Here is a 26,295-nt window from a genome sequence, read left to right as displayed (position 1 = left end):
TTTATTTGATTGCCACAGGATATGGTGGAACACCCAAATGTATAGAGACCACGAGGACAAACATATAATACATGAAGATTTAATCATGAAAAAAAACAATTTCTAAAACAAAATACTAAATACTAAATAAAACAGGAAACCAACATAACCCAACTGTTTATGCGCTTGAATGGTTACATGTGATCTTAAACTGTAGCATTAATTCATGAGCAGCTGCAGACAATGTTGATGCCAATTCAAAGGGATTATTCTTTTTTTGGCAATGTGGCAGTCTTGTGATGTAAATCATTAGCTGAATCTTTTTTGTAAAGGAGTAGCTTTAAAGTAGACCGATTTCAATAACTTCTAGGAATATGATCTCCTCTCACTGGTTAATTTCAGCAACAACGACAACGTTTAGAAGACCCCAATTTGGGAGAGTATCTAGACTTCTTTTGTACCTGTAGTTTAAAAACAGAATATAAACAGCACAGTTAAGTTAATCAACATAATCATGTATCAATAGGCATGCATTTCTAAGCATTTCCTGAAAATGCATCACAGCATTTTTGTACATACAGTTGTGGACCACAAGGGGATGGAAGAGATTCACCTTCTTTGCATGGTTAAATTCAGCAGGAAGTTCAATAATTTTCTGTCTTAAAGGGTTCCCAATAAGAACATGGTGCAGCAGTTTTTTCTTTAGGCTTTTCTCCATGAAGGCCAGTAGGTCCCGTAGCCTACAGTCCATGAGGTTGGGTTTCCATTGCGATGCATCTTTGGTTAAAAGCAAATGCATTAGCGCAGCTTTGAAATGAAAATCCTTGAGAGCACTGCTGCCTGACAGAGCTGTCTGTCTCTTGTGAAGAAAAAGTGCAATTTCGAGAGTTTGTCTGTGGCATGAGTTTAGATGCAAGCGTTTAGAGATGTGCTCCAACAAGTTTTCTTCATAGGAGGTGAGGCAGAGTGTCCACAAAGCATCTACGTTGTTCGGGGAGCAATGGCTAATGAATAAATGGGCCTCACTGTTGACTTTAACCACAGGACGCAGAGTGAAGCTAATCTTCTTCCCTGATCTGAAACGAACTATCAGAGCACCTGGAGCGTTAACGTAGGGAATGTTGAGCTCAAACTCATACTTATGTGAAATCTGATCCCATGCTTGTTTGATAATGCTCTGAAACCATTTGGTAACCTGCAATTTTGAAAGGAATGGAGAGTTATTTGTGCAAAGGAGGACATCACGAACGTCAGTCATTTTTGTCTGCATACTCTCAGTCTCAGAATGCAGCAAGCACACCATGTCTTCTGAATCGGGAGACTGACAATGGCAGCCATTTGGGATTTTCTCATTTTCCACCAGTTTGATTTGACCACAGACTTGCATGTAAGGCAGCACGTCACTCGGCTCATCGCTCCACAGCCGACACTGGAATCTGTATGGATGGGGTGGGTTGATGGGGACGATGATGTTGCACGCGTCCCCTATCTGAAAGTCCTCTATCACCATACCACCATTGCTATGACAGATGGTCCTCATGACTGCAAACAAATCCTTCATAAACCCCTCCAAGAATTCCTCCCACTTCTTATCTGATGAGACTTCAAAGCATTTAGAATGAAATTTCTGCAGAGTCTCATTGTCTGGTAGCAGCACTTCAGCAGTGGTGCAGATAACTGGGAAGGCCTTGGTTTCTACTTGTTTCGTATGGGATGGTTTTTCTAGGTATTTCCTGATTAAGCGGACCATGGAAACGATGGAGAGTGCGTTCCATATGTACCAGAGATAACCCTCCTCCCAGTCACCAGTGTCCTCTGAGGCTTCATTTTCTTGTGTCATGGCGTGAAGGTGTGACGGAGCCGATTCTTGTTCTTTGGGACCGAACATCTCATTCTCTTCAGGATTCTTTTGTTGCCCTTGTGGTTTGCTCGGGTCTCCAAAAGCGTCATCCGTCTGTCTGTCTTCTCCCTGTTCACTGTTCTTGACCAGCTGTACGTTTCCATTTTGCTCACATTCAATTTGTGGAGTCTTCAAAGTAGTCTCAGGGTCACTTTTGGAGCTTTGAGGCAAGCTTGGATCGGAGTTTTCGAAATCATGTTCTCTTTCTGATGAGTTTTCATCAACAACCTCTCCCTCTGAATCTTGATGGCTGACAGTCACACTTTTAAAAACGTTTCCAACCCCATGCTGATCAGACTGAAGGTTTTCTGTATCATCCTGAGAAAGTCTTGTCTTGTCAGTATGTGTCAGTTCCTCTTTGACAGCAGCCATTTTGAGGCCCAGTTCCTCTCCTCCCAACAACAGCCTCTCTTCATGCTTTTGCATGCCATTGGTGGTGATCTCATCCAATTCCTCAACCCCGGGCTTGTCCCTCGGATACGTTAGTAGACCCAGAGCGACCAGTAGCACTCGCAGCAGAATATCTTGCATTGTCAACACGGTCTGTGAATAAGTCGGACAGCATAAAGTGGTGTTAAAAATAATTTAAGTCATTTTGAAAAATTACTCATTGTTCTTCAAAATATGTGTAAAGGGATGAAGAAAAAAGTAAAAGTCCCTGCAAATATTAGAAAAATGTTCTTGCAGGCAGATTTGATAATAATGCAAAGCAAGCAAGAAAGAAGCTACTTCCTCGATGGCCTGGAAGCATCCTCCTTACTCGTTTCTGAGCCAACATTTTACATAAAACACTATTTATTACTGCACTTAATATAGAAAGAGAAGAAGAACAAGAATACCCACCGAACGCAGTGATTAAGTATCTCAGTGTTGCGATTGTCCGGTGAGTGTGAGGAAGCAAAAGACACAGCAACAGACTTAATGATCTCTTCCTATTTTAGATTTTGTTGCAGGTCTTCTTCCGTGACTTACTTCCTGCACGCGCTGCCCTTCTGCTCTGCTGTAATATGTTCCTGTGCAACACCAGATCGACAGACTTCCTGTAAGTTTAACTGCATACTCACAGTAGTACAAAGGAAACCGTTTAGTCATTGAATGGATCTAACATTTACAAACTACTTTTAAATAATGAAGGACCATTTGTCCACCTACTATTGTTAAAATTAAAACAACTGCAGGAAAATGCTTTGCATCTGTGAATATTTGAGTAAAGCCCAGTTTCTTTTATTCCCAGTGGTTCTCACTGGCTCTGCTTCATTCAGCAGGTGCAGTTGCCTTGATATTTTGCCTGTTTTTTTAAATTTCGGAAACAGATTCAGTCTTCACCTGGCAAACTACCAGCCAAAGCCACGGATATTTAAATATATTGAGACAATTTTTGCATGTCTGGAGCACTGCATCCCAGAGGATCAGGTGACTTAAGTTAACACAACCACATACGAAAGTCCTGTAAGGAATTATAAAAATCAAAATAATTGTCAAATGACTAGCTGGAAGTGTGTTTATGAGAACTGTAATAGCTTTACTTTTAAGTAAAATATGCGCTGAATTGCAATTGGTTGTTATATCACACTTAACACCTGTGGAGGGAGGGGCACGATGACAGATGATGTGGTCGGCTTTGAACCTCACCATCGAGTATTCGAGAAACACCTTTCAGTCAGTCAGAGCTACGACATCTAATGAGTAAATAAAATACTGCAAGTTGATTACCATGGACTATCTTGTTGCTATGTGATTATTTTTCATCTCCTTTTGTTCATCCAACGTTAAGAAAATAAGTAAGTCTGTTTGTTATGTTTCTTTTGTTGCAACAATTTATGCCTGACTGTGTATCATCCTCTCTATTATCAAACTGTTTAAACCTGATAACAGATTGATAAGAAGAGTCATACAAGATTATAAAGGGTTTATTACAGCTTTATAAATCTATTGAAATAATGCATTAATACTTCAACTTTTGAATGGCAAAGTTTGAAAGGCAATGTCTGCTGAGCCTCTACAGTATCTTCATCAAATGTTATAACAATTTATAGTTAACTAGTTAACAGTCTTGGATTATTAGTTCAAGCAAGCTTTACTAATGAAACTAATGAACACCTAGAAATAATGACGTACTAACCTTTTCTGTTGGATTATTAAAAAGTGAGATGCCGTTGGCCCTTTGTTAGTAATTTATCCACATGCATAATTGCAGGCTTGGTTGTTGTTAACGCTATACATCTATATATCTTTATAAATAAATAATAAATCCATTAGTTGCAGTCAATGATCCCTATAAAAGACAGTATGATCAGAGAGTGGTTCCAGCTACACCTTCATTTACCACCATAGAATAATAGGGAAACTTGTTTTCAAGAAAATTATGTGTATGTATGTCTTTTCTACCACTTTTTTAACTGTCTGGTTTCAAACTTCCTACTGCACTTGCTTTCATAGATACGATTCCATTCAAACCCAAGATCCACCACATCGCCCAAAATGGATAAGTTTCGTATGATGTTCCAGTTCCTCCAATCAAACCAGGAATCCTTCATGAATGGGATCTGGGGTATCATGGCACTCGCTAGTGCACAGATGTACTCTGCCTTTGAGTTCACCTGCCCTTGTATGCCAGAATATAACTACACCTACGGGATCGGACTGCTCATTATTCCGAGTGTATGGTTCTTTCTAATAGGTTTTGTACTAAGCAATAAAGTGTCAGTGCTCACAGAAGAATGGAAAAGACCCACAGGGGAACGAAGCAAGGATCCAGCAATCCTCCGATACATGTTTTGCTCAATCACACAGAGATCCTTAATAGCACCTGCAGTGTGGGTGTCTGTCACTCTTATGGATGGGAAGAGCTTCATCTGTGCTTTCAGCATGACCTTGGATATCGACAAATTTGGGAATTATAGTCTGCTGACGGGGATGTCGGAGATGGAGAAACTCAGACTGCTGGCAAGGATTCCATGCAAAGACCTGTTTGAAAATCAGGAAGTGAGAGTGGCAGCGTCAAGATACATCAAGTGTATATCACAGGTAGCCGTTTGATCCCTCCTCTTCCTATTCCTTCCTATATGTTTTAACAGGTTTAAAAGAGGTAATTAACTTGCAAGGGCTTTTTTTAAACAACAAAAATCAATTAAATGACACATTTAAATAAAGTAAAAGGAATGCTGCACGAAATGTTAAAAATAAGATGAAGTCAACTATAAATCACACAGGACACCTTTGACACCAGGCTTAGTGGAACCCTTGTACTGTAATGAGTGATCATACATGTTAGCTGTAAGGAAAGCTGTGGATTTCAAGATGGAAACATGGTTTTATTCATCCATGTCTTTTTAGTATTTGGGAAGTGTCTGACAATAATGGTTAGTGTATTTTCTTTTTTCAAAATGATAATAGTCACTGTAAATAGACATCAGTCACAATAAAGTAGACAGTGTGGCCCATGTTCTGCACACTTTCAGCAGGCAGTTTTTCAAACCATTACAGGAAATAATGACTAAGCAAATCCTTTTTGTCTTGCTTTATTCCTGAAAAACCCCTTAACCAAAATCCGGCCCTGCACTTTGAGCTCACTGAAAATTTCCTGTTTCCTTATTGTAAGGAAAAGCCTCTAAGTGTATTATTCATGCTATTTCAATTCATCCAAGAACACCCACACTGTTATTTAGGTCTTTGATCAGCCCAAAGGCTCTAAAAAATCTATCTATCATATGCATTTTTGTTAAAGAGCTATGAAACTGTCGGGAAGCTCTTCCATATGCTTTTTTTTTTCAATCACACGTTGAATGATGTGATTTCCAGGATCTTCACTATCTGCAAGCTCCAAACAGCCAGATTCCATCTATTATTTCTACATTTCTTTGTAAACTGCATTTTTCAGTGCTGAAAATGACAGTGACTTTGCCTCACCAACGCATTTAATAATGTCTAAATCTTACAGGCATGTGGATGGATGTTTCTGCTCATGATGACCCTCTCAGCCTTTTTGATCCGAGCTATCCGGCCGTGCTTTACTCAAGCTGCCTTCCTCAAGACCAAGTACTGGTCTCACTACATTGACATTGAGCGCAAGCTGTTTGATGACACCTGCAAGGAGCATGCAAAGAGCTTTGCCAAGGTTTGCATCCACCAGTACTTTGAGAACATCAGTGGGGAGATGCGTAGCATGCACAACCGCTCCAGCAAGGATGGCAGTGATGATGATGACGAGGATAACAAGACAAGTGATGAAGACAGGCTTTTGGGTATCAGGGCCCAGGATGATATGAATAAAGTTTTATGGAACTGGCACGCCTCTAAGCCAGCTCTGGCTCTGAGGAAAGAACAAATGGAAGGTGAAGACAATGGCAAATGGAACGGAGAGGACAACGGAGAAGCAAATGGGTTTGCAAAGGGACACACCCATGAAGTAGAGAAAAGGGAGTGGGCAGTGTACTACAGTAAGGTTTGACAACTTCAAAGCTGCCATTTCAGGAATTATTATGTTATGTTAGCTTGTTACCACTCATTGGTCAACATAGTTCTGGTTGACTTCAGTTAAATCTAAAATTGTTATTGTGTAGACAAAAACCTTTATGTTTCTTTAACTGTAGTCACAGTCACACGGTAGTTAGTGTTTTTCTCAACTGCAGGGCCTCCATGAATATCTCCAGGGCAAAAAGCATAACATGATATCAAGTGTTGATGTCGTATTAGCAAATAGAACAGTTTCTTGCACGTAAGGCCCCTGCAGCCTCTTGCTTATGTAACTTTGATAGATAGAATTTTAAAAAAATGTAGTGTCACAAATGAAAAGCTGAATTAATAAAAAATAGAGCTCAATCTATTTCAATTCAATACACAAGAGACATTTTGCTGCTACAGCCTGGCTTGTTCAGCTCTGATCATTAGCTTATTGTAGCTATTGCTGTGCAACCAACAGCAACAGCAACAGAGTCAGTGTCCGATGCCCTGTAACCGCCACTTGAGACCACTGAGGAAATTGTTTTTATGCCGAATTAAAACAAACCCTTTCTCTGTGGTGGTTTTAGAGTCATGTAAAAATATTATGTTTGGATGAGACACATCAGAACACGGATGATTGTCATTTATTATGTTTTGAAGAACTTTTCTGGTCTTATATCTTTTTATTTTATTTCCAGTCAGGCAAAGCCGTGATTAATGCAAATACAAAAGCTTGGAATTTACATGCCACTAAGAAAACAAGGTCAGCATTTGCATCTCTCTTGCTCCCTCATTTTCATGCTCAGTTTGGTCAGGCACTCCCAGGGAATTCCAGTATCACTTCCAGTATAACCTGCCTATCTTCAGGAAGCTCTTGATACATCCCGTTGCGTCATATTCCACAGGAAGGCGTGCTGTTGACCACCACCCTACACATGCCAACAATGTAGCTACATCACCCTTATCATTCGATTCAGAGACCTGTAAACATCCAGCAGTGCATGCGTGTGTGCCGTCAACAAAGCTGTTCCTGTATTCAGCATTAATGGCATTACTGGAGCACCAACGGGAGGGCGAATGGCATTAAATCCCGCCGAAGCCTCTGTCTCCCACCCTCCCCCCCGGAGGATTGGTGAAGCTGCACTCCCCTTGACCGTCTCTCACAGCCTGCCCCCGGTGGCCCGGCAGCTGTTCTCTCCCCCAGCTAAGGCTGCTGGTGTGGGGGTGGAAATGCAGGCAAAGTCTTTTGTCCAGGCTCTGACTTTTCTCTCTTGCGTCTCCCTGGTTTCTCCCCTCTATGCCTTTCTTCCCGCTTTGTTTCCTCGGGTCGACAGATGTCACTTCCTCTCTTGCTTTCTATTTCTGCCTTTTTCTTTCTTTTCACCAATAGTGACACAAGGTTCAAACATAGATCCAGCAAAGCAAACATGAATCTGTATGTGTGAAGTAAGGTAATGATGAATGAGGCTGCATCATCTCTGCTTTTGCTGACCTCCACTTGACAAAGAAACGGCCTTGTTTTGGTTGTCAGGACGTCAGCCATGCGCGCGCTACTGGCGGGGGCCTCCCTCGACTTTGCTGCAAACGTCTCTTTTCTCTCCCTCTCACATATAACTGCTGCACGGGGGCGTGCACACACAGACAAACACACATCAGCATGCTTGCAGGCGCCCGATTCGTCAATGTCAGGCTCATTCTGCCTTCCTTCTGCCTACAGATTGGAGGGCTGAGGTTGCGAGGGAGGGCTGAGGGAAAGGAGAGTTGCGAGGCAAAACGGCTGGTCACATGAGCAGAGATCTGTTTACAAACCCAAGGCAGAGCAGAGCAGGAACAAGGGGTGGAAGTGGAAGGGAAAGGCGAATTGCAGGCTGCCTCTGAGCCACATTTCGGATGGGAAGAGGAAGAGGAAGAGGGGAAGCCTGCCCTTGACAAAGCCAGCTGGAGGGGGGAGAGCCTGAATCTGACATGCTAAACACACTTCTGCACACACACCACATTTGTCTGTGATTTTTTTTCTTTTTTTCTCAATTGAAGGAGCAGATGGTTAGAGGGAGAGTAGGATCCCCCCCCCCCAACAACACCCACCTCACACACACACACAAGCATAGACAAGCGCACTTACTGACACACAAAACACCCGCTCACCAGCAGAAACACCAATCCCGGCCAGAGGACTGTTGTTGACTGCATGGATCTGTCCTCACTTTGTTTGGGCTTTGAGAGGAGCGGCACATCTTTGCCTTCCAAGGAGAGGAGGAATACCCGCTGCAAGATCACAGGACTGGAGGAGGAGACAACGGAGGAGTGGGGGTTGAGACTTGTGAAAATCCTCTGTTAAAAAAAGCAGCTTTGGGAGGAAGACAAAGCACAGACTAATACCAGATAATTACCTCCATTGGACGAGCGGTGTCATTTAGAGCGAGGGACGTCATCGAATTTGACGAGGGGACAACGCCGCACGCGCCAAGTACAGACAAGCCTTTCTGCAGGAAATGTAAGTATTTCCTGTTTCCAAGCAGCCCTTGTTGTTTTGGACATTGTGACAGAGAGAGATTCAGCTTTTCGCAGCAACAACTACTGAGTGGCACATGGTACGAGGCATCTGAATAAGAATCAGCTCTTGTCAACAAGATTTCTTTGTTTCTCCTTCGCTCTCCTGTGATGACATCATTCTCAGTGGAATCCAGGAACATAGGAGGTCTTCGCTCCCGGTCCAAACCCCAGTCTTAAATCTCCCAATCCTTACACAGAGTGGTTAATCCTGATTTGGGAATGGTGGGCTCCCAGACTGCTGAGCCAATAAAACTGCACCTCCCGAGGATTTGTGGAATCTGAGCAAATCGGGAAATCTTGATATTTGTCATTTGAGGAGCTGACACAACCCAACAAAAGAGCGATCCAGCTCAGAGGGGACTCGATCCGGGCTCCGAGCAGATCCAGTGTCCTCAGCCTCGGCCCACGAGCTCGGCTCCTCTCCAGCATTCTCCTGACGGGGCCTGGATTTGCTGCTGCTACTCTGGGAGTTCAATTTCATGCAACCATCCCAATGGTGTAACGGTAAGTGAGGGGGTTTCTCTGCAGTCAGCCAAATAAACAAGATGTGGTGGCGCGTGTACTTTCTTGTTTATCATGAACTCAGTTTGTTAGTTGCTGCCTTATGGGATCCCAATTGTGGGCAAACTTGTAAAATGGTAAATTACTCAGAGAGTGAAGGCCTCAGGTAAAATACAAGAATAATTCAAGGTCATGTTTGTTTGATGGCCCGAGACAACTAAAACTGAAAATGAATATTTTATCCCTTAACTTTACGACACTGTTGTTTCATTGTGTTGACTGATCCTGCAACACATCCATGCCTGGTTCATAATTATATGAACCATATATTATAAATATCTCTCATTATGTTTTCCCTACACTAAACCCCACGTCTAAATCCAACCACACCACCCAGCCATGCCAAATATTGAATCCATACCCCCCTACAAAGTGCAAGCTGTACCCATTCATTCCCCCTAAAGAAAGACACATGGACATTTAGAGGCTGCCAAAGAACATCCTCTCTGAAAATTAATAGGAACACATGGGGTCTGTGGAAGTGGAGCTTCCTCGGCTATTGTTTATCCAAATGATCCTTCAGTCCCCAGAGTTCAATCTGTTTAATATTCACCAACCCCCTGCCACCTGCAACACACATACACCATTCAGACAGGCACTAGACATCCCTACCCATCCATCCCCCAATGCTAACGCAGACACACACACACACACACACACACACACACACTCCGCCAGCCAGCTCTACAGAGTCTGTGGAACAGATGGTGGTGAAGCGGAAGTGGTGTCTGTCCTCCATGTTTGCCATGTTCACAATCAAGTAACACACTGTCACACACTTTGAGGGGTCCCTGGAAACACCTGGATCAAAACAAAGCCCGACAATTAGATAAAAACTCCTCACCAAATGTCTTATTAAACTCTAGATTCAGGTTGCTGTTAGTGCAAAGATCTCCTCCTTCTCTGCCATGGTTTTCTTGCTAATTACTGTAGAGTTTAAATGCTGTAAATGTTTACCACTTTCAGATTATAATCACTCCTTGACCGGGGAAAATTATTTACACAGATCCCAAGAGCTTAACTGCTCTCTAAACAGCAACAGAACAACAGTCTTCACAAACTGCAGCGTCATAATTCTATGCTACCCATTAAGAATTAACACTGTCAATGCTAACTGAATACTGTACTGTTACTGCAAAGTAAATAATGAAGTAGCCAGGTTTTCCTATTTTTGAGTGAGGCTGTAAACACACATCAAATAGAGAAACCTGTAGAAGACGTTTTGAGGTAAATGCATGATAGTGATAGAAACACAATGTGTGTGAAGCTTGAGATCTCACTCTCTGCTCTTCTTACCAGGGTGCGTGTGTGGTTTGGGTTCTGAGCGCTCTGAACACTACTGCACCATGACGTCTGAGATCTATCACCTCCCGCTCAACGTGTACGTCATTGTGCTGGGCATCGGCCTCTTCGTCTTCATGCTCAGCCTCATCTTCTGCTGCTACCTTTTCAGGTAGGTCTGAGGCGGGGATGGCAGATGTAAACTCCAAATTTAAAGGGCCCAAAACATCCTTGTTCATGTTATGTTTTTCTAAAAATGATGCAATGACACAAGTAGTGTCCCATTATCAGTTGTTTCTAAAATGTTGATTATTACAAGCCCCCAAAACCCAGCATCAGTTGGGCTGTAGATTCATATGAATAAAGAAAATGTAATTGATCATGTGATGAATTTATACAGAAGTTCTGTATGCTAATGCCTTTTCATTCTTAGTAATCATGCTGTAGTGCACTCCTAATTCATATGACTTTGTACAGAGAGGTTTGACTAATAACACGGATTACATGGAGCCATACTGTATATCCTTGTAACCAACTGAAATTGCAGATGTTATGACAGCCATTTCTACCATACAGATGTCTTTCTCCCTTACTCAGGTTGAAACAACAAGGAACCCGGGAGCAGTTCAGCTACAATGAGGTATGTAGTCACTGCAGCAAATGTCCCTCCCCGGGACCATGTAACACCAGCTTCTGAGGCAGGTTATAAATAGACTACTAAAATATAATTTCACACTGTTATTATCAACAGTGCAACGCACCACAGCCATTTATACACAACCTTGACTTGAATGCCCTTAGCGGCTCTCGGATTCAAAGCCGTTCATCTAGCTGCAGTGTGAACGAGCCTGACCACGTGAGCAGGTAGCAGCAGGGTGTCACAGTGTCGTGCGGCTTCGGGGAAGGTTAAATTCAAGCAGAAGCTGTCTGTATATGTTTTCATAATGATTTCTTTCTCTCTTTTTTGTTTTACACACTCTTCTTGCAATTAGTTCTATAAGCTGATCACACGAGGACATTGAATTTCTGCCAATATAACTGACACTTCAATCACATGACAATGTTTCAACCCTTCTTTTTCAAACTGTAGGTGGTGCTCAAGGGTGCCAGCAAGAAACTGAGTCTTCTAGGAGTAAGTTGTTTTTTCTCACATTTCTTGTGTTTCACAAATGTGTGTATGAGCTGCATTACCCATTTGTAGTTTGACACATTTCACGACCACGCTGCCTCGGTGGCCCCTCGGATGACCCAACGTGGGCTTCGGTTGGATGTGATTGACATGCTGCACACACAAATAGAAAGGATGGCCTAAAAATACCTTGATTCAAATGCAGCCATTTGAAAAGAAATGTTAGAATGCCGACTTCTTGTAGCAGAATTAGAAGTCCAGGAATAACTGCACTCACTCAAAATGGGTAACATGAAGAGCTTCTCTCTCGTCTCTTGTGATTTCTAAAAATAGTGCTTTTTGAAGATTCTTCTCTTTAGTGTTGAGGGCCATCTTTATTTTCATTCAATGCGTCAATCTTTATTCTTTGATCTTGCAGCAAACCTGTGCGGTGTGTCTGGAGGAATTCCGAACCAGAGATGAACTTGGAGTGTGCCCATGCTCACATGCATTTCACAAGAAGTGAGTATGGCAGTAACCGTGCCGCAAAGACAGGACTCATGAGAGGTTTCTGTGTAGCCGTTAGTTATTTTCAAACTTACCGTTCCATGGATGTTGCCCAGACGAGATAAAGCGTATTAGATAATTTGCTGACTAACAGTTTCCGACCAGCTAACTGGTTAGCAAGTGATGGTGGCATTATGTTAATACTTGGCATCAATAGTTTATGTATGGCAAGAAAGCCATTTTACCTAAAACGACTATTCCTTTTACCTTTTCCCCCCTTCTTAGAAGAGATCGTTTTAACCAATAATGATCCATCTCATTTATATCTGCAAATCCTATTTGAACAAGTGCCTGCTAAACTAATGTTTACAGATCATTGGTACACAGCTTTTTTTGTTTAGTTTTAGGGTTTAGTTTTTAGTTTTACAAATTGACATTTAAAACAAAATAAAAATCTTTCCTCCACATCCAATGTTATGGGGGGCATATTATGAAAAATATTTAGTGTTTCCTCGCGTTAATTTGGATATCTGTATGTCTACCGACCGCAAAACTCTTGAAAAAAAACAACTCCTACAATTTGTTATAGTTCCAAGTCAGAAACGTCAGGCTTGAGGGACTGCAAATGAGCTTCCTTATCATTCTTTGGTCACTATGAAATGGAAGTCTCTCCTACATGGCCTTGCCCCCACCCCCGTTTGCATTTAAAGGAACAGGCACTCAAAACAGGTCGCTCTGTGGGGGGCTATTATAGACTGGGTAAAAGGCTGCCATTTGAATGACCCTTGTGGTATTTTGACCAAAGTAGACTTTTTTTTTTTTAAACCCCAAGGAACCATATCAACTTAATATGGTAATATGGACATACAATGGGTCCTTTAATTTTAGTAGTTTTAAATGGAGTTGCTTCTGTTAAACTGACTTTTTATAGCTAACGGTTTACAAATGTGTCCTGTCAGGTGCCTGCTTAAGTGGCTGGAGATCCGCAGCGTGTGCCCCATGTGTAACAAACCCATCCTCCGGCTGCACACAGACGCCCCCCAGGGTGCCGAGGGTCCGTTGGATCCGGAGGAGGTTTGAGCGAGCTGGCAGAGCAGAGAGAGGACTCCTCACAGAAAACACGCACACACAAACACAACAGATGAAGGGCAGTGGTCATCTTAAAGACATCTCACAAGATATGTTGATAGTGATCCCAAGTGGCTGCCCTGCATATGACCTTTGAGCAACATGCCTGATGGTAATCGCATCTTGACAGCACCAAAATGATTTGGACGGATCAGTTAAGGAGCTGGAGGATGATCAAGATAAAGATAAAGATAGAAGTAATGCTCTTAGTTCTACATTCATAATTGCACCGTTTACCAAAAAACATGGTCAGGCAAGAGGAGCCACAATAGAAAGCGGGAGATCATCGCCACCAGACGACTAGTGCAGCACTGCCAGAGACCAACAACATTACAGGCATCGAGAAGGACAGCAAGATCAGTATGGATACCTCTAATATCTCAGGGGTGTTACCAATACAGCCAGCACAAACCACGTCAGCCACCCTATAGCCCTGTGCCACACATGCATCTTCAGTACTGCCGATGTAGGGGAAATGCTCCAGCTGTGAGAAGTTAGCCACGACGTCCAGCGGAAACCAAGAGCGGCGGGATTACAACCACGGCGAGATAAGTAGACGATGTTGTTACAGATTGTGTCCCATGCTCTTTCCTTTTAGAAAGAGACTGATAGAAAAGTAGTCTTGCCTGTATGTATTGTATGTAAACATGTCCCTATATATTGTTATTTTGTATTTGTTGCTTTTAAATAAAACGTCACGTGATGTATTGTAATGGAGTTGCATTTATTGAAAGGCCAGACAGGTTAATATTACATGCTCCCACAAATGTTTGACTAAAAAAAACGGTTTTAAATGAACAGTTACTACATGAATTATCATCTACAAAGCACATTCTCATAAAAGATTTACTATAAAAATGTCAAAGCAGATTTTTACATTTACAGATTGTTCCAAATCTCCAACTGCAAAAAATAACTCATTACCAGCCAAGAAGTTGATCATTTTGAGAAGGAACCATGATGAGAATCTGGAGCCACACACTTGTTTGCATACAGGTGCGAAGGTCAGACCGGGTTCAGCAACCTGTAGTCCACGTGCACAACGTGTGAATTGTAGTGCGTATTTGGTCCTTAGTTGGCAGCCTTGTTTCCTTTCGCTTCCACAAACTCCACAGCCTTCTCTTTGACTGCCTGGATGGTCTGCGGGGTGCCGTGCTTCTTCTCGTACTCCAAATAGCGCTTGAAGAAGAACTTGATCTTTTTCACTGAGACACTCAGGGCGATCACACGATCAAACAGCGCCCTGCAGGAGACAAGTAGTTGTAAACCACCAAACAGCAGGCTTCACATTTGATCATAAGACTGGTCTTTACACATTTAACCACCAGGTTGTCATGTAATGGCTGAGGCTCATTAGCTTACATACAACAAGAACAGATCCCTTTATATTGAGATAAATGTACAAGGAATGAATCAAAATGTGTTTAAAGTGACAGTGGGGACTGGCAAAGCAAATTAAGGGCCATGACTTACCGGACTTCCTTCTGTGAGCCATGTTTGAACACGAGGTCGAGGAAAACTGACCACAGGTCCGTGCGTTTCGGGTAGCTCGTCAGGACTTTGTCGAACATGGTGCGACCCTTCTCTGGATCACCGTACCGGAACTCCAGCTGTGCAAACTTGGCGATCACATCTACACCTGAGAGGAAGCATGAAAAACACACAAACAACGGTTAGAACCGGGAGATACACAGCCGGGACAGGGGAAGCAGAATCTGAACAGTCTCACATGCTGCACACAGGGTCAAAAGGTGGGTGGGCGTACAGTACAACAATATAAATATACAAATGGTTTCGTGAGAATACGGTGTCTTACTCTCTTTGGTAGGCAGACTCTTCAGTGCCCTCTGCAGGAGAACACTGGCGCCGTCGCTCTGACCCTGCTGCAGCAGGAAGGCCCCGTAGCTCAGCCACACAGCCTTATTCTGACGGAAACGCCTCACCATCGTCTTATACAGGCCCTCAGCCTCCTGGACCAACGGGACAGAGAGGAGTAAACGCACAGAAAGAGACGTGCACACGGTACCGTCTGCAGAACACAGGGTTATCGCATCAGTCTTGACGAGTACGCGCAGTGGACTGTACCTTGGTCTTGTTGCACTTTGCGTAGATGTCAGCCAGCTGCTGGTACACGGGCATGGGCTCGCAGAACTGCAGCGCGCGCTCAAACACTTTCTTCAGGCTCTCCTCTGAGCCGTACATGTTCTCCAGGTTCAGCAGGGCCACCCACACGTTCAGCTTCTCCTGCTCCTCCCTGGACGGATGCAGGTTTCATACAGTTAAATGTGCATATTTGGTTTTATGTTTGTTATTTTGTAAAATATAGGTGGAAGCTTCAAATAAGCCCAGTTGCCTTTTTGCTTCTTGCACAGTGATATTCATTATTTCTATATTGTTTGTTTATTGTTTACTTTGTATTGAGCAAATAAAAAAAATAAAAAAAAGACTGCCTCAACACACCACCTTACCCCCTCACCGGAGCAGATTACCATTCATTACTGATTATTTTTTTTAATAAAACGGCCAAAAACATATTTCTCGGTGGCCTCCATGTAAAAATAAATGTTTTACGTTAATGGTTCAGTTTAAAACTAAATCAATATCTATAAGGCAATCACCTAAAGGAGATGGTCTTCAGGGCCCTCTCGGCCACAGCGCGGGCCTGCTCGATCTGGGTGGCCTGCAGATGGTGAGCCATATATTGGAGCCAGAGCAGTGAGCTGTTGGGTGAAGCGAGGAGCAGGCGCTCAAAGGCGGCAGCATCCTGAGGCCGCAGGCTCGGATCCATCAGCTCGGTCTCCCGCTGTACCAGGGCCTTCTCTGCCGCCTTTTTCTCTTGCTGAAGCTCGTGGCGAGATTTTTTCTGTGGCTGGTGGAGCAAAGTGGTGCGTCCCAGGGCGAAAGACGTCAAGTTTGATGCTAGTATAGACATCAAGATGACAGAAAGTGGAACTCCTCGAATTAACCTAACGTGTATTTGTGGTCAGCTCACCTTCTTGCTTTCGTCTTGGTCCTCTCCGTCACTGGATTCGCCCTCCTGTGCTGCCAAGGCAGGCTTCAAGGAGCTCAGGTGAGCGTCCCAAGAGAAACCTGCTGCCACCTGCAGTCTGGATGGACCAGCTGGGCTGGGTGTCACCTTCTAACATTAAAGAAGGGGGTGAGGGGTGGGGTTCTTTTATCAGGTTCTTTGTAATGATATCCCAGTACCAAATCTATGGGCATCTGTATGAATGATACCGAGAAGCCAGTGTACTTGCTTACCTTCACAGAATCAGATTTGGGTTCTTTGTCTCTCTTATCCTCCTCTTCTCGGAAGTACACCTCTACTCCGCTGTCATTGTCATCAGTCTTTGCTTTCTTTGCCTTCTTTGTGATCTGGGACTCTAATTGCTTCTGATAAATGAAACCACAGTAAAGAGACGAGGGCATCAGTGACCATCAAGCATGGCTGTGTTGATTTTATTACAGTCTTACTCAAGAGCTATTAACTGATAACTGGATACGGCATTGGTCCATGTGAACAGGGTTGGTAGGTTGTGTTTACTCTTTAATATAAAATCAGGATGGAAGGAAAAGTCAACATGAGCAAACAGTCAGTTACCTGCACACTCTCAGACGCTGTGCGTTTCTTCTTCTTAGAGTCACATGTGGTCGTCTTAGAATCATACGTCCTCTTCTCTCCCACAGGACGCAGCTGCAGCCCGAGAGTCTCTGGAAGGACGTCTGGCTTCCCCGTGTCCTCTGGGAGCAGAGAGAGGTAGACCAACCCCTCCTCTTTGTCAATACTGAGGACAAAAAGAGAAAAGAGCTTTGGACGTGATGACGGCATTATCTCCGTAAATGGCTGTTAACCTAAAGCTGCATCGGGCAGGATGTGAATCAGCAGTACGGTGTCCTTCTTACCTGCAGATCTTGGTAGTGAGCAGGGTGTTGGGAGGCAGGTGCTCAGAGAGAACCTTGTGGTCTTTGACAGAGTACTTGGTGCACTGCTGGAGTTGGGCTCTTCCTGTGATGCTCATCGACAACCTGGAAGGAAAAAAATGCAACATTAGATATGGAACATGTTGGGGTACACGGAGTTCAATATAATTGTGATATCTGTCCAGTGCAAGTTAAAGCTAAAGTTCAACTACCTGATGAAGACCCCGTGCTCGCTCACAGACTTGACGTAGCCTCTGATGACCTGGCCGGCTCTCAGGTGGTCTACAGATAAAACTTCTGGGTCCTTCACTGGTTTGCTCTGCTCTGGGTTCAGCCTTAAAAAGCAAAGTTGCAATGTCAAAACAGAGGTTTACATGAGATGAGGGTCTGCATTTGATAAACAAAACGGAAAAGTCCAACTCGCTCTTACCTTGATAGACGTAGAGATAACTGCCACGTGCCATTTTCCTTACCAAGGAGGAAACACCTAAAGCAAAAGAGGCAAAAATAATTAATCCAAATGGCATTCTTCGTAGCAACTGAATAATGTGTCCCTGAAGGTGACCATAAATGTATTCAGGGCAAAGCCAAACAGCATTTACAGCCATAAAGATAAAGATGATTCAAACTCCTTATTCTGTTTGATCTAAACTACAGTTAACTTAGTCAACCACAGCACGCAATTGAAATGAAACATCACAGGGCACAAACTGTTCTGATAAGTCAGTCTGTCCCCAAAGGTCGCTGCTGCATCTCCTGACCTCAGCAGTTGATCCTTGCTGTACCCGGCCAACGGATTTGGCTTGTAGGCATCACGCAGGTCAGTCACAGCAGCTGTTCCCAGGTTGCCAAAGGGAAGTTTCATCTGGACGCCAAATTGTGGGTGACTATTAGTGACCATTCCCAAAGTCACGCTGCCCGTCTCAAGCTGGTGGACACCTTGAAACGAAAGAAAAAAAGTTCAGAGTCAAATTAATTCGGGCCTGTGTATTTTTGAAAACAATCGGGAAAAAGAGGTAACAACGGTGCGACAGCCATGTGAAACATGACACTGGGAAGTAATTTGTGTATTTTAGAAACCTGTGAGTGACAGTGTGCAACGCTGTGGTCCGGAGGTCACGTCTACCACTTTGGCAAGGACTGCTTGGCCAATCTTGTACAGTTTCTCCGGGTGGCTTGAATACTGAAAATAAGCAGAGTTTTGAAAATCACAGCCGTTTTGATAACCTTGATCTGATTCTCTTCCAATACGCACATGAAATACTTGCCTTTGGGTCTGTGATGATTCCCAGCAGGTCGACTGTCATAGTAACACAAGGATGTGTGGTGACTTCCAAAGTCTTCTTCTTTGGATTGAACTGGAGGCAGAAGAACACACTGAAAACCTCTCCTGCACTTTTACTCCGATTTAGATTTGATTGGTAAAAGTTTGACTTGATAAAATAAGGTTGAAAAAAAATGAAGGAAATTAAGCAGGCTAGTGTAAGGTACTATGATGTTATGAACTTACCTTTGATACAAAGCATTTAATTTCTTCCCCGACCGTATAGCCGTTTATTTTCTCTTTCGCTGAAACAGGTTTGAAATCTTTGTTCTCATCCAGTTTGCTGGAGAGAGAAAAGAAAACAGAAACAAATAAGAAGCGGCTTTGTGTAATTATAATATTCAGGTTACTGTGCAGTATGTCATGATAACAAAGCTCAATGAGCTGTACTATGCAATTACCTTGGTATAAGTGTGAGCTCAGGGATGTTGTATTTAAATTTGGGGTGGGAAAACGGCAAGAATCTGGAATAAGAAACTCATTCATTTAAATTTCAATTCAATTAAACAAATTAATACATATTAAATTCAACTTCAACGCCCCCCCACCCCCACCCAACCGGAGTTGTAAACCTAACCGTGGAAGCATAGTGACCCTCCAGTATACGTTACCTGTGGCTGGAGACTTCGCGTCCCCCGATGACCCTAGCGGTGATCTCACTCCCCACTTTAACTGTGGACGTGGGGAAGGATCCTAGAGGCACTTTTGCCACCTCCATCACCTCGGACACATGCACGCTGCCCGTGCTGCCGTCCTCTAGAGTGACCTGTATGGAGGCGGGCTTCACCGTCTGCACTTTGCCACGCACAATGTCCCCGAAGCAGTGGCCCCTCGAGCGCTCCCAGTTTTTGAAGGTGGCAGCTTGCTGTTTTGGTGAACCGAACACCCACGACACCAGGGCGAGCCCCTGCAGTTCCTGGCAGCTGGCTTCTATGACCTCGACAGACAGGCTCATTCCCGCCTTCAGCTGGTCCGACTCGGACGGAAACGCCTCGTTCAGGTGGCAGCTGGTCTGGATCACGGTCAGCTGTGCCGTGTCACCGAGTGAGATGGTGGCAAAGTCCTGGTTGATGTGCTGCACTATCGCTGCATACTTCAATCCTTCAGCCAACTGTAAGGAAAATGAATGAAAACAAACACCAAGATTAAATTAGAAGCAGACTGTATCCTAGTGCCCTGTACATTTCTGGGTAATATCAGAATGCAGTTTTAGGAAATGAGCAGGGATAGCAGAACTCACAGATTTCTTCTTTGCCACCAGCGTGGGTAGGATGGACACATGGACACAGCGTGACAGGATGTCAATGTGGAGGATGACCGCAGTAACCTTCTGACCTAAGGTCAACTCAACACCTGGAAACAGTGAAGCCAAACGACAATTATGTACAGCAGCTCACACAAAGGGATGTTAAAATTAACACTGCAACGTGACAAATGAGTCCTGTCTGCAAGGGTTGGTACACCTTGTGATGTCAATTAAGTAGAAATAAAATTATCTATCCAATCACAGATAAAAATAAATTTCATTTTTTGTTTGCTTCAATAGGGCAAAGCATAGGCGTTAAAATGGCCACAGATCTTAGAGCCTCAGCAGATCAGACATTCAGATTTTAAATACACACTTTGGTTTAAATACTCACCCATAACCTGGTCCTTGGTGGCTGTTATGGTCGCACCGACCAAATCGTCAGACTTAAAGCGGGCACCGCTGTCCACAGTGTCCACAGTCAACTTCAGCTTCTGACCCACAATCAGGGAAGCCAGCTGCTGGAGAAGGTCACTGTTCTCTGAGAGCAATGACGGAGACAACGAGACGTTAGACACTGAAGACCAGCATCGAACAAACAATTAGAGACCTACGCAAGCATACCTCTCATGGCTAACATTTCAGTCACAGCTCTTCTCTCCTGCAGGCCGTTAATGAGTCTCGTCTGGGCATCGCCCTCCGGACATATGACCTCCGAAATCTTCAGCGTGACCAAGAAACGCCGCTTTTCTACATCCAGGTTGGTCACTTTGGCCATTACCGTTTGACCCGGTTGAAAGGCGATTGCTGCATTGCTGATGAACTTGTCTGCCAAGGCCTGGAGAAAAAAGGAAAAAAAAAGAAGCAAAGCAGAGGACAAATTGTATTATGAAAAATGTGTAAACAGTTTAGAAGTAGTAGAACAAGAACACGTAAACCCTTTACTCACAGAGTTAGGAGCAAGACCAACAAGGCCGTTTGGGAACTCTACGAAGACACCATAAGGCATGAGGTTCTTGATCCAGCCAATCAGCTGCATTCCCACAGTGACTTCAGAGAAGTCCTTGGCAAACACTCCTTGCTCCAGCGACCATCTCACTGTTGGTTTCTTGGAGATCGCCTTCAACAGAGGAGCAGCTAAGGAAAACAACAACACCTCTGCTTTTCGTAATTAGGATAGTTCCTTGATGGTATCCATCAATGGGTGGTAAAATAATGAATACTGTACGGACTCAATCACCAAGAGCAGGTTGAGGTTCAGAATCACGCAACATCAAGACACTTTATGTCATCAAAGGATACAATATTCTGTTTGTTCCTGCTGAAGCAGATGAGGTTGGAGATGGTGTCTCCCTCCTGCATGCTCTCCAACAGCAGTGGGCAGTTAGACAGGTGATCAGAAAGGTGCATTGTGGGTATTACGGCTCGGATCTCATCGGGGAGGATGGCCACTTCCAGACCGGTGGCGGACTTCTTCTGTATTCTAGCCTCCAGCCTCTATGTCACACAAATACAGAGGTTGAGGTCAGACAGAGACATTTATATTAAATAAGAACAGGAAAAACAACAAGAGACACTTACTTGCCCCACTTCACAGTCAAATTGGGGATTTGCAACTTCCTCCATGTCTCCCTCTGCCGCGGCCTTAAACGACAGCACCAGCTTGGCCTTATCGGGGTTACACTGAAGAACTTTAGCCTTTAACACCTGGACGATAAAATAAACAACATCAGATGCCAAATACAACAGGACGTCTCGTTAGTGCCGGTTCCCAAACATCTGGAACAAAGACATTAAAAAAACTGATATGACATCTGTGCCCATGCCATGTGATCTCCTCACCTGCCCCACATAGAAGATCTCCTCAGGATTGATGATTGGCTGAGAGCTGAGCTCTTTGAGCGGCACCAGACCTTTGACGTCGTTGTAGAAACGGACAATGCAGCCAAAGTCCTTGATGCAGACAATGTAGCCGTGGGACACGAGGCCAGGACGGGCATCGGTATAGCTGAGGAACAACGGCAGGGCGCTTTCAACCAGAGCCTTCTTTCTGGTCAGGTAAAGGTTCTTCTTGTCTGCATCTACGGACAGCACCTGGGGGGAGAAGATCCAAATGAAGAACGAGTTACATTCTGCCACGCAGAGCTTATTCTCATGCTTCTTTCAGTTGTCAAAAATATGAAAATTTGGACTGACCCGGCATTTTATCCTCATGCCCTGCGTGTACTTCTTCTCTGGGTTCTTGAGGATGATGTCGGACAGGTGAGTCCGGGGCACCAGGCCCTTAATGTGGCCAGACAGGTGCACCACCATGCCGTGCCCAATCAGGACTGACACTGTCCCCTTGGAGGAAAACACAAGAAAGACAGTTGAATTGAGCTATATTAAGGATACATTCATTGGAGATAGATATAAAACAGAAATGTAATGTATTAGTGAGATTTTGAGGTGCTGGTCTCCTTATTCTGTTACAATTGTAAAAAGCCAAGTTAGCTCTTTACCTCTTTATGCTAAATGGCTACAGGTATTCAATTAATTTTATTTTGTATAGCCCAAAATCACAAATTAGCCTCAGAGGGCTTTACTGTCTGAACACATGCAACAACCTTGGTCCAGAAACCCTCAAATCGGCACAGGAAAAACACCCCAAAAATACTTCCACACTTCCATTGGGGGAAGGGGGAGGGATTTCTTTGACGTAAACACGCTTTATTCTTACCTCTACAAGCTGACCGGCCTGAATATCATGATAGCGATGAAAACGCTTTTCCACCACACTCCTGGAATTAAAAAAAGGGGTGATGGTCAATGAATCACATTGGAACAGAAAAGTCTGGTATAACTGTGGAATAACACACATAAACGAGGTGAAACATACTTCCGCACACTAACGAAATGGATTTGGTCGATGGGGCTGAAGTTCAGTATCCTGCAGGTGTGCTCAGTCATCCCCAGCACTCGGTTTTCATTAGAAGGCTCATTAGGCTCCTTTAGGTGGTTCCTCTGTCAAGATGCAAGTTAATACCCAAATGCTGAACCAGCAGGATATTCACAAAGAGCATTGTTCTTCCTAATGGTCAAAGCAGGCTTTAACATTGGCACCTTCCTAAAATAACGGCACACGTCACACGTCACTTTTTGTCAAAAATGTTGTTGTTTCTTAACTCGTCTCCTCGTTCCCTCTGGTAAAAATCACCAAAACGCTCAGTTAAACAGATCATGCGGTCAAAGCCATTTAGTACAATGGCCTATGATAAGATGGTGACCTTATTTACTGGAAAACCACTGCCGTGGCCCGTTATTGGTACAGTATTCAAACCTCTCCGTGACTCACATGTACAAAGGCCAAAGTTTTGTCTGGCAGTTCCACCATGGCTCCAGACATGTGGTGCATTGCAACCATCTTGCAGGCCTTCACCACCTCGCCGATGCGCTCGCCCCCGGCCGGAGCGTGCTGGAGTCTGGCCCCGGGCTGGACCAGGAAGCTGCGCAGGCTGAGGCCCACCAGACGGGTGGACGGCTCCACATACAGCACACAAGCTTGCACCTGGGTGGATGGTCGCAAACACGAGGTTAGCCTACCAGGTTTACACATGTGTTATGAAACAAAAAACACATGGAAATCTTTTAGCTGGTAAATTACTTGACATAAGATTGGTTTTAATTCAGTGCATTTCAATCGAACTAGGAGTTTGAGTCACCATACTAAAGAGTTGAAAACCTGAACGGATCAGTTTTACCTCATTTCCTTCCGTGTAGCTGCGTGTCTGCTCTGGCTCCATGTGGAGAAAGTCCACCTGGCCAGTAAAGGAGGACAGGAACTCCAGGATCAGACCATGTTTGGTCACCTGTAAAACCAACATGGAGGCGTTATTCATATGAAACATGGCTACCGAGGAAGATGCGGTAGTGACTGTATAGGGTTGGAAGTAGACTTTAGTCCTACGATCGCATCCGTCAAGCTATTGTTTCCCATTTGACTTTTTTCCCTTCATTTTTGAAAAATGACCCGATTCTCTCTCGATTACACGCAAACATTCTCTGTGACGCATTGAGGGGCGTAATAATTGTGCGACACACAAAATCGAGTACTATACCATATGTGCCTGGTTTCCCCCTTCAGCTTAGATCATTCACATCAAAAATTCTAGGCTTCCAATGAGTTTTTCCGTAAACCTTGTACTGACGAGTGTCAGCAAAAATAAAAGATGCATCTATACCTTTTTGATTGTAGCTTTGACCAGAAGGCCGGGCAGCAGGTTGGTGAGGTTCCAGCCCTGCTGGGATTCAGCACAGACCCGGGCGGCGGTCGGAGGGCTGACAGAAAGGTGGACCACGCGCCCCTCGTTCTTCACTCTTTCCACTTGACAAGTCAAATACTGACCCACTTTCAGCTCTGGAGACATGAAAAACATGCTGAAAACTGATGTACTGCTACTCTGAAAGCCTCTAAATGACAGCCGATGAAATACTGCATCATACCTTCCGGGAAGTTTTCCCGCACGTTCTTGGGCAGGAAGGCGTTGGTTCCATTGATGCCAATGTCAACTATGTAGCCATGATCCTCCACACTCTCCACACAGCCACTCAACGCCTGAGTTTTCACAAAATAACATGACAGTAAATCGTTGGATTTACAGTTTTTTAACCGAATATTTAACTGAAGATTGCTATAAACTCACCATGCCAGCTTTCAGAGTGCTGGAGGAGAGAGCCTTGTTGACCAGCTTTGGATTGATTGACAGCTGGAAGCTGAGAGAGCCTTGTTTGCCTACATCCAACTTGGCAAGGATACACCGTAACACCATGCCAGGGTAGAAGAGATGTTGTAGAGAGCAGATCTCCTGTGAAGTAAAAAGACAAGATACGTCTCTTAGATATAAAAAAAATACCCTGGTGAATAAGTAAGCTAAGATATAAATGAAGGTTAATATCTACTTGTTTGTTTAATGTAGGTCACTATCTGACTTCAGACCAATCGCACCTCTGTATCAGCTGAATCCAATTGCTCGCTGAGCAGCTTGGTGTAGGAGTCAGAGATGTTCATGATGCTGAGGAAGCCTTCCATGCCGCAGGGCAGACCGACGGTCACCTCAAAGTCTGTTACATCCTTCACACAGCCCAGCATCAGGGTGCCCTCCTTCAAATTCTGAAAATGCAGAAAACGCACTAAACATTAAACCCGGATTCTGTGATAGCGACAGGTACCCTAACCCACATATGCCGGTACGTGGGTCAACAAACGGATTACCTTGATGTGTAGAATTTCCACACACTTGGCTTCTGCATTCAGCGTCAGGCCTCGATCGCCTTTGCCCGTCTTTGGCTTCTTGAACTTCTTGTCGGCATCTTTGGCCGCCCCTTTTCTTTTCTTAGTTTCGGCTTGTTCGTTCGACTGCGAGAGAAGAGCAAAGCATTGTTCACTGCCGAGGTCATTTCATCCATACATCCTAAATTGAGAGTAAGTATACAAAATATGAGCCATATCTAATAAGAGTGTGGGCGTGTGTGAGAAACGGAAATTGTGTGATAACCCTTATGATTTACACCAGGTGTTTTAGATGTAATATGGATATGACAATAGACAAGATCAGACCGCTACCTGGAATAAGTTGTCCACTTCTGTCCGCTCCACCTTGGTTTTACTCTCGGTGGGCTTCTTTGCCGTTCCTCCTCGAGGGAAGTCTTCCTCCACTGATGCCATGTTTGATGTCGTTTCAAATCTAAAAAAAAATATATTATTTACATCGTATTAAAACATGTAATTTTCGCTGATCACATAGATCAACTCGCCCTAATCTAAGGGACAAATGGATAAATAGATCCATTTTGTGCCTTTTGGGCACGTATCTGGGTCATGTTTTTTAACACAGTAATGAGTTACTATTTATACATAACTTGTAGCATCATGAGAAGCACAGACAGCAGCTCGGCTCATCAACATTTAGCACAACAAGATACATCAAACCAAATAGCTGGAAAAACATAAACAAGTCCATTACGATCAGATGCAACAATGCTGCACATAAAGTTACCGCTACGACTCAACATGCGCAAGACAACATTAGCTACCTGCACGTTTTATGTAGTAGGGCTAAAAATATAGCATGATTGCCAGCAAATACGAGACGTATCTAGACAGATCATCTCGATTTCAATACATACATAGTACATCAATTGGGTTATTTCGGTGTTTCTCGCGAAATGCTTCTTTCCGTTAAATCTCCGGCAAAACTCACATGTTGTTCAGGAACACGCCATGACCACAACCCGGAAGAAAACCTTAAACGGGCGTGCCTTATTTCTCCAATCGCAGACAAGACAATGCGATTGACACAACTATC

The 26,295-nt window shown here is 43.9% G+C and overlaps 4 protein-coding genes across 8 annotated transcripts; 2 read left to right on the top strand and 2 right to left on the bottom strand.

The window, feature by feature from the left end:
* Nucleotides 1-65: 65 nt before the first annotated feature.
* Nucleotides 66-8,838, bottom strand: LOC119218654 (inositol 1,4,5-trisphosphate receptor-interacting protein). 2 transcript variants are annotated; one of them, XM_037473254.2, is made up of 3 exons: nt 8,713-8,838; nt 8,468-8,603; nt 66-2,422 (listed from the first exon to the last, which is right to left on the bottom strand). In XM_037473254.2, the coding sequence occupies exons 1-3, from the start codon at nt 8,733-8,735 to the stop codon at nt 479-481; spliced, it is 2,103 nt and encodes a 700-aa protein (XP_037329151.2). In that variant the 5' UTR covers nt 8,736-8,838; the 3' UTR covers nt 66-478. The 2 variants fall into 2 exon arrangements, with proteins under 2 accessions (XP_037329151.2, XP_037329152.2); XM_037473255.2 differs by lacking the exons at nt 8,468-8,603; nt 8,713-8,838 and adding an exon at nt 2,723-3,796.
* LOC119218655 (calcium homeostasis modulator protein 1) lies at nt 4,361-6,360 on the top strand. The gene is made up of 2 exons (XM_037473256.2): nt 4,361-4,906; nt 5,820-6,360. Exons 1-2 carry the CDS (start codon nt 4,361-4,363, stop codon nt 6,327-6,329), a joined length of 1,056 nt encoding a protein of 351 aa, XP_037329153.1. The 3' UTR covers nt 6,330-6,360.
* zgc:175214 (uncharacterized protein LOC557610 homolog) lies at nt 8,133-14,173 on the top strand. Of its 3 annotated transcripts, none has more exons than XM_062564548.1 (7): nt 8,133-8,816; nt 9,192-9,379; nt 10,736-10,889; nt 11,315-11,357; nt 11,808-11,849; nt 12,265-12,347; nt 13,292-14,173. In XM_062564548.1, exons 2-7 carry the CDS (start codon nt 9,355-9,357, stop codon nt 13,410-13,412), a joined length of 468 nt encoding a protein of 155 aa, XP_062420532.1. In that variant the 5' UTR covers nt 8,133-8,816; nt 9,192-9,354; the 3' UTR covers nt 13,413-14,173. The 3 variants fall into 3 exon arrangements, with proteins under 3 accessions (XP_062420532.1, XP_062420530.1, XP_037329154.1); XM_062564546.1 differs by having other exon boundaries at nt 9,000-9,379; XM_037473257.2 differs by having other exon boundaries at nt 8,133-9,379.
* pdcd11 (programmed cell death 11) lies at nt 14,170-26,270 on the bottom strand. 2 transcript variants are annotated; one of them, XM_037473250.2, is made up of 36 exons: nt 26,191-26,270; nt 25,554-25,674; nt 25,203-25,346; nt 24,936-25,100; nt 24,634-24,795; nt 24,434-24,545; nt 24,172-24,347; nt 23,692-23,799; nt 23,286-23,498; nt 22,830-22,954; nt 22,671-22,731; nt 22,148-22,294; nt 21,794-22,045; nt 21,533-21,658; nt 21,254-21,448; nt 20,901-21,071; nt 20,576-20,789; nt 20,346-20,492; nt 19,946-20,058; nt 19,317-19,816; nt 19,107-19,169; nt 18,892-18,988; nt 18,650-18,739; nt 18,462-18,564; nt 18,143-18,320; nt 17,812-17,868; nt 17,594-17,716; nt 17,364-17,486; nt 17,062-17,245; nt 16,722-16,853; nt 16,453-16,599; nt 16,079-16,329; nt 15,546-15,714; nt 15,277-15,430; nt 14,934-15,099; nt 14,170-14,703 (listed from the first exon to the last, which is right to left on the bottom strand). In XM_037473250.2, exons 2-36 carry the CDS (start codon nt 25,653-25,655, stop codon nt 14,532-14,534), a joined length of 5,442 nt encoding a protein of 1,813 aa, XP_037329147.2. In that variant the 5' UTR covers nt 25,656-25,674; nt 26,191-26,270; the 3' UTR covers nt 14,170-14,531. The 2 variants fall into 2 exon arrangements, with proteins under 2 accessions (XP_037329147.2, XP_037329148.2); XM_037473251.2 differs by having other exon boundaries at nt 26,117-26,206.
* Nucleotides 26,271-26,295: the final 25 nt, after the last annotated feature.

Source organism: Pungitius pungitius, chromosome 9 (assembly GCF_949316345.1).
Source record: "Pungitius pungitius chromosome 9, fPunPun2.1, whole genome shotgun sequence".
Classification (NCBI taxonomy): domain Eukaryota; kingdom Metazoa; phylum Chordata; class Actinopteri; order Perciformes; family Gasterosteidae; genus Pungitius; species Pungitius pungitius.
The sequence above is the reverse complement of the archived record's forward strand: the minus strand, read 5'-3'. Positions and strand labels throughout refer to the sequence as shown.

Coding starts and splice junctions, on each gene's coding strand:
- LOC119218655 (XM_037473256.2), top strand. CDS start 4,361: ATGGATAAGTTTCGTATGATGTTCCAGTTCCTCCAATCAAACCAGGAA. Junction 4,907..5,819: donor ACATCAAGTGTATATCACAG/GTAGCCGTTTGA, acceptor TAAATCTTACAG/GCATGTGGATGGATGTTTCT.
- LOC119218654 (XM_037473254.2), bottom strand. CDS start 8,735: ATGACACCGCTCGTCCAATGGAG. Junction 8,604..8,712: donor ACACCGCTCGTCCAATGGAG/GTAATTATCTGG, acceptor CTCCTCCTCCAG/TCCTGTGATCTTGCAGCGGG. Junction 2,423..8,467: donor CGGGATTGGTGTTTCTGCTG/GTGAGCGGGTGT, acceptor ACTTATTCACAG/ACCGTGTTGACAATGCAAGA.
- zgc:175214 (XM_062564548.1), top strand. CDS start 9,355: ATGCAACCATCCCAATGGTGTAACG. Junction 9,380..10,735: donor ACCATCCCAATGGTGTAACG/GTAAGTGAGGGG, acceptor TCTTCTTACCAG/GGTGCGTGTGTGGTTTGGGT. Junction 11,850..12,264: donor AGAAACTGAGTCTTCTAGGA/GTAAGTTGTTTT, acceptor TTGATCTTGCAG/CAAACCTGTGCGGTGTGTCT.
- pdcd11 (XM_037473250.2), bottom strand. CDS start 25,655: ATGGCATCAGTGGAGGAAGACTTCCCTCGAGGAGGAACGGCAAAGAAG. Junction 23,800..24,171: donor TCAAAGCTACAATCAAAAAG/GTATAGATGCAT, acceptor TTGGTTTTACAG/GTGACCAAACATGGTCTGAT. Junction 22,046..22,147: donor GCATGAGGATAAAATGCCGG/GTCAGTCCAAAT, acceptor TTCTCCCCCCAG/GTGCTGTCCGTAGATGCAGA.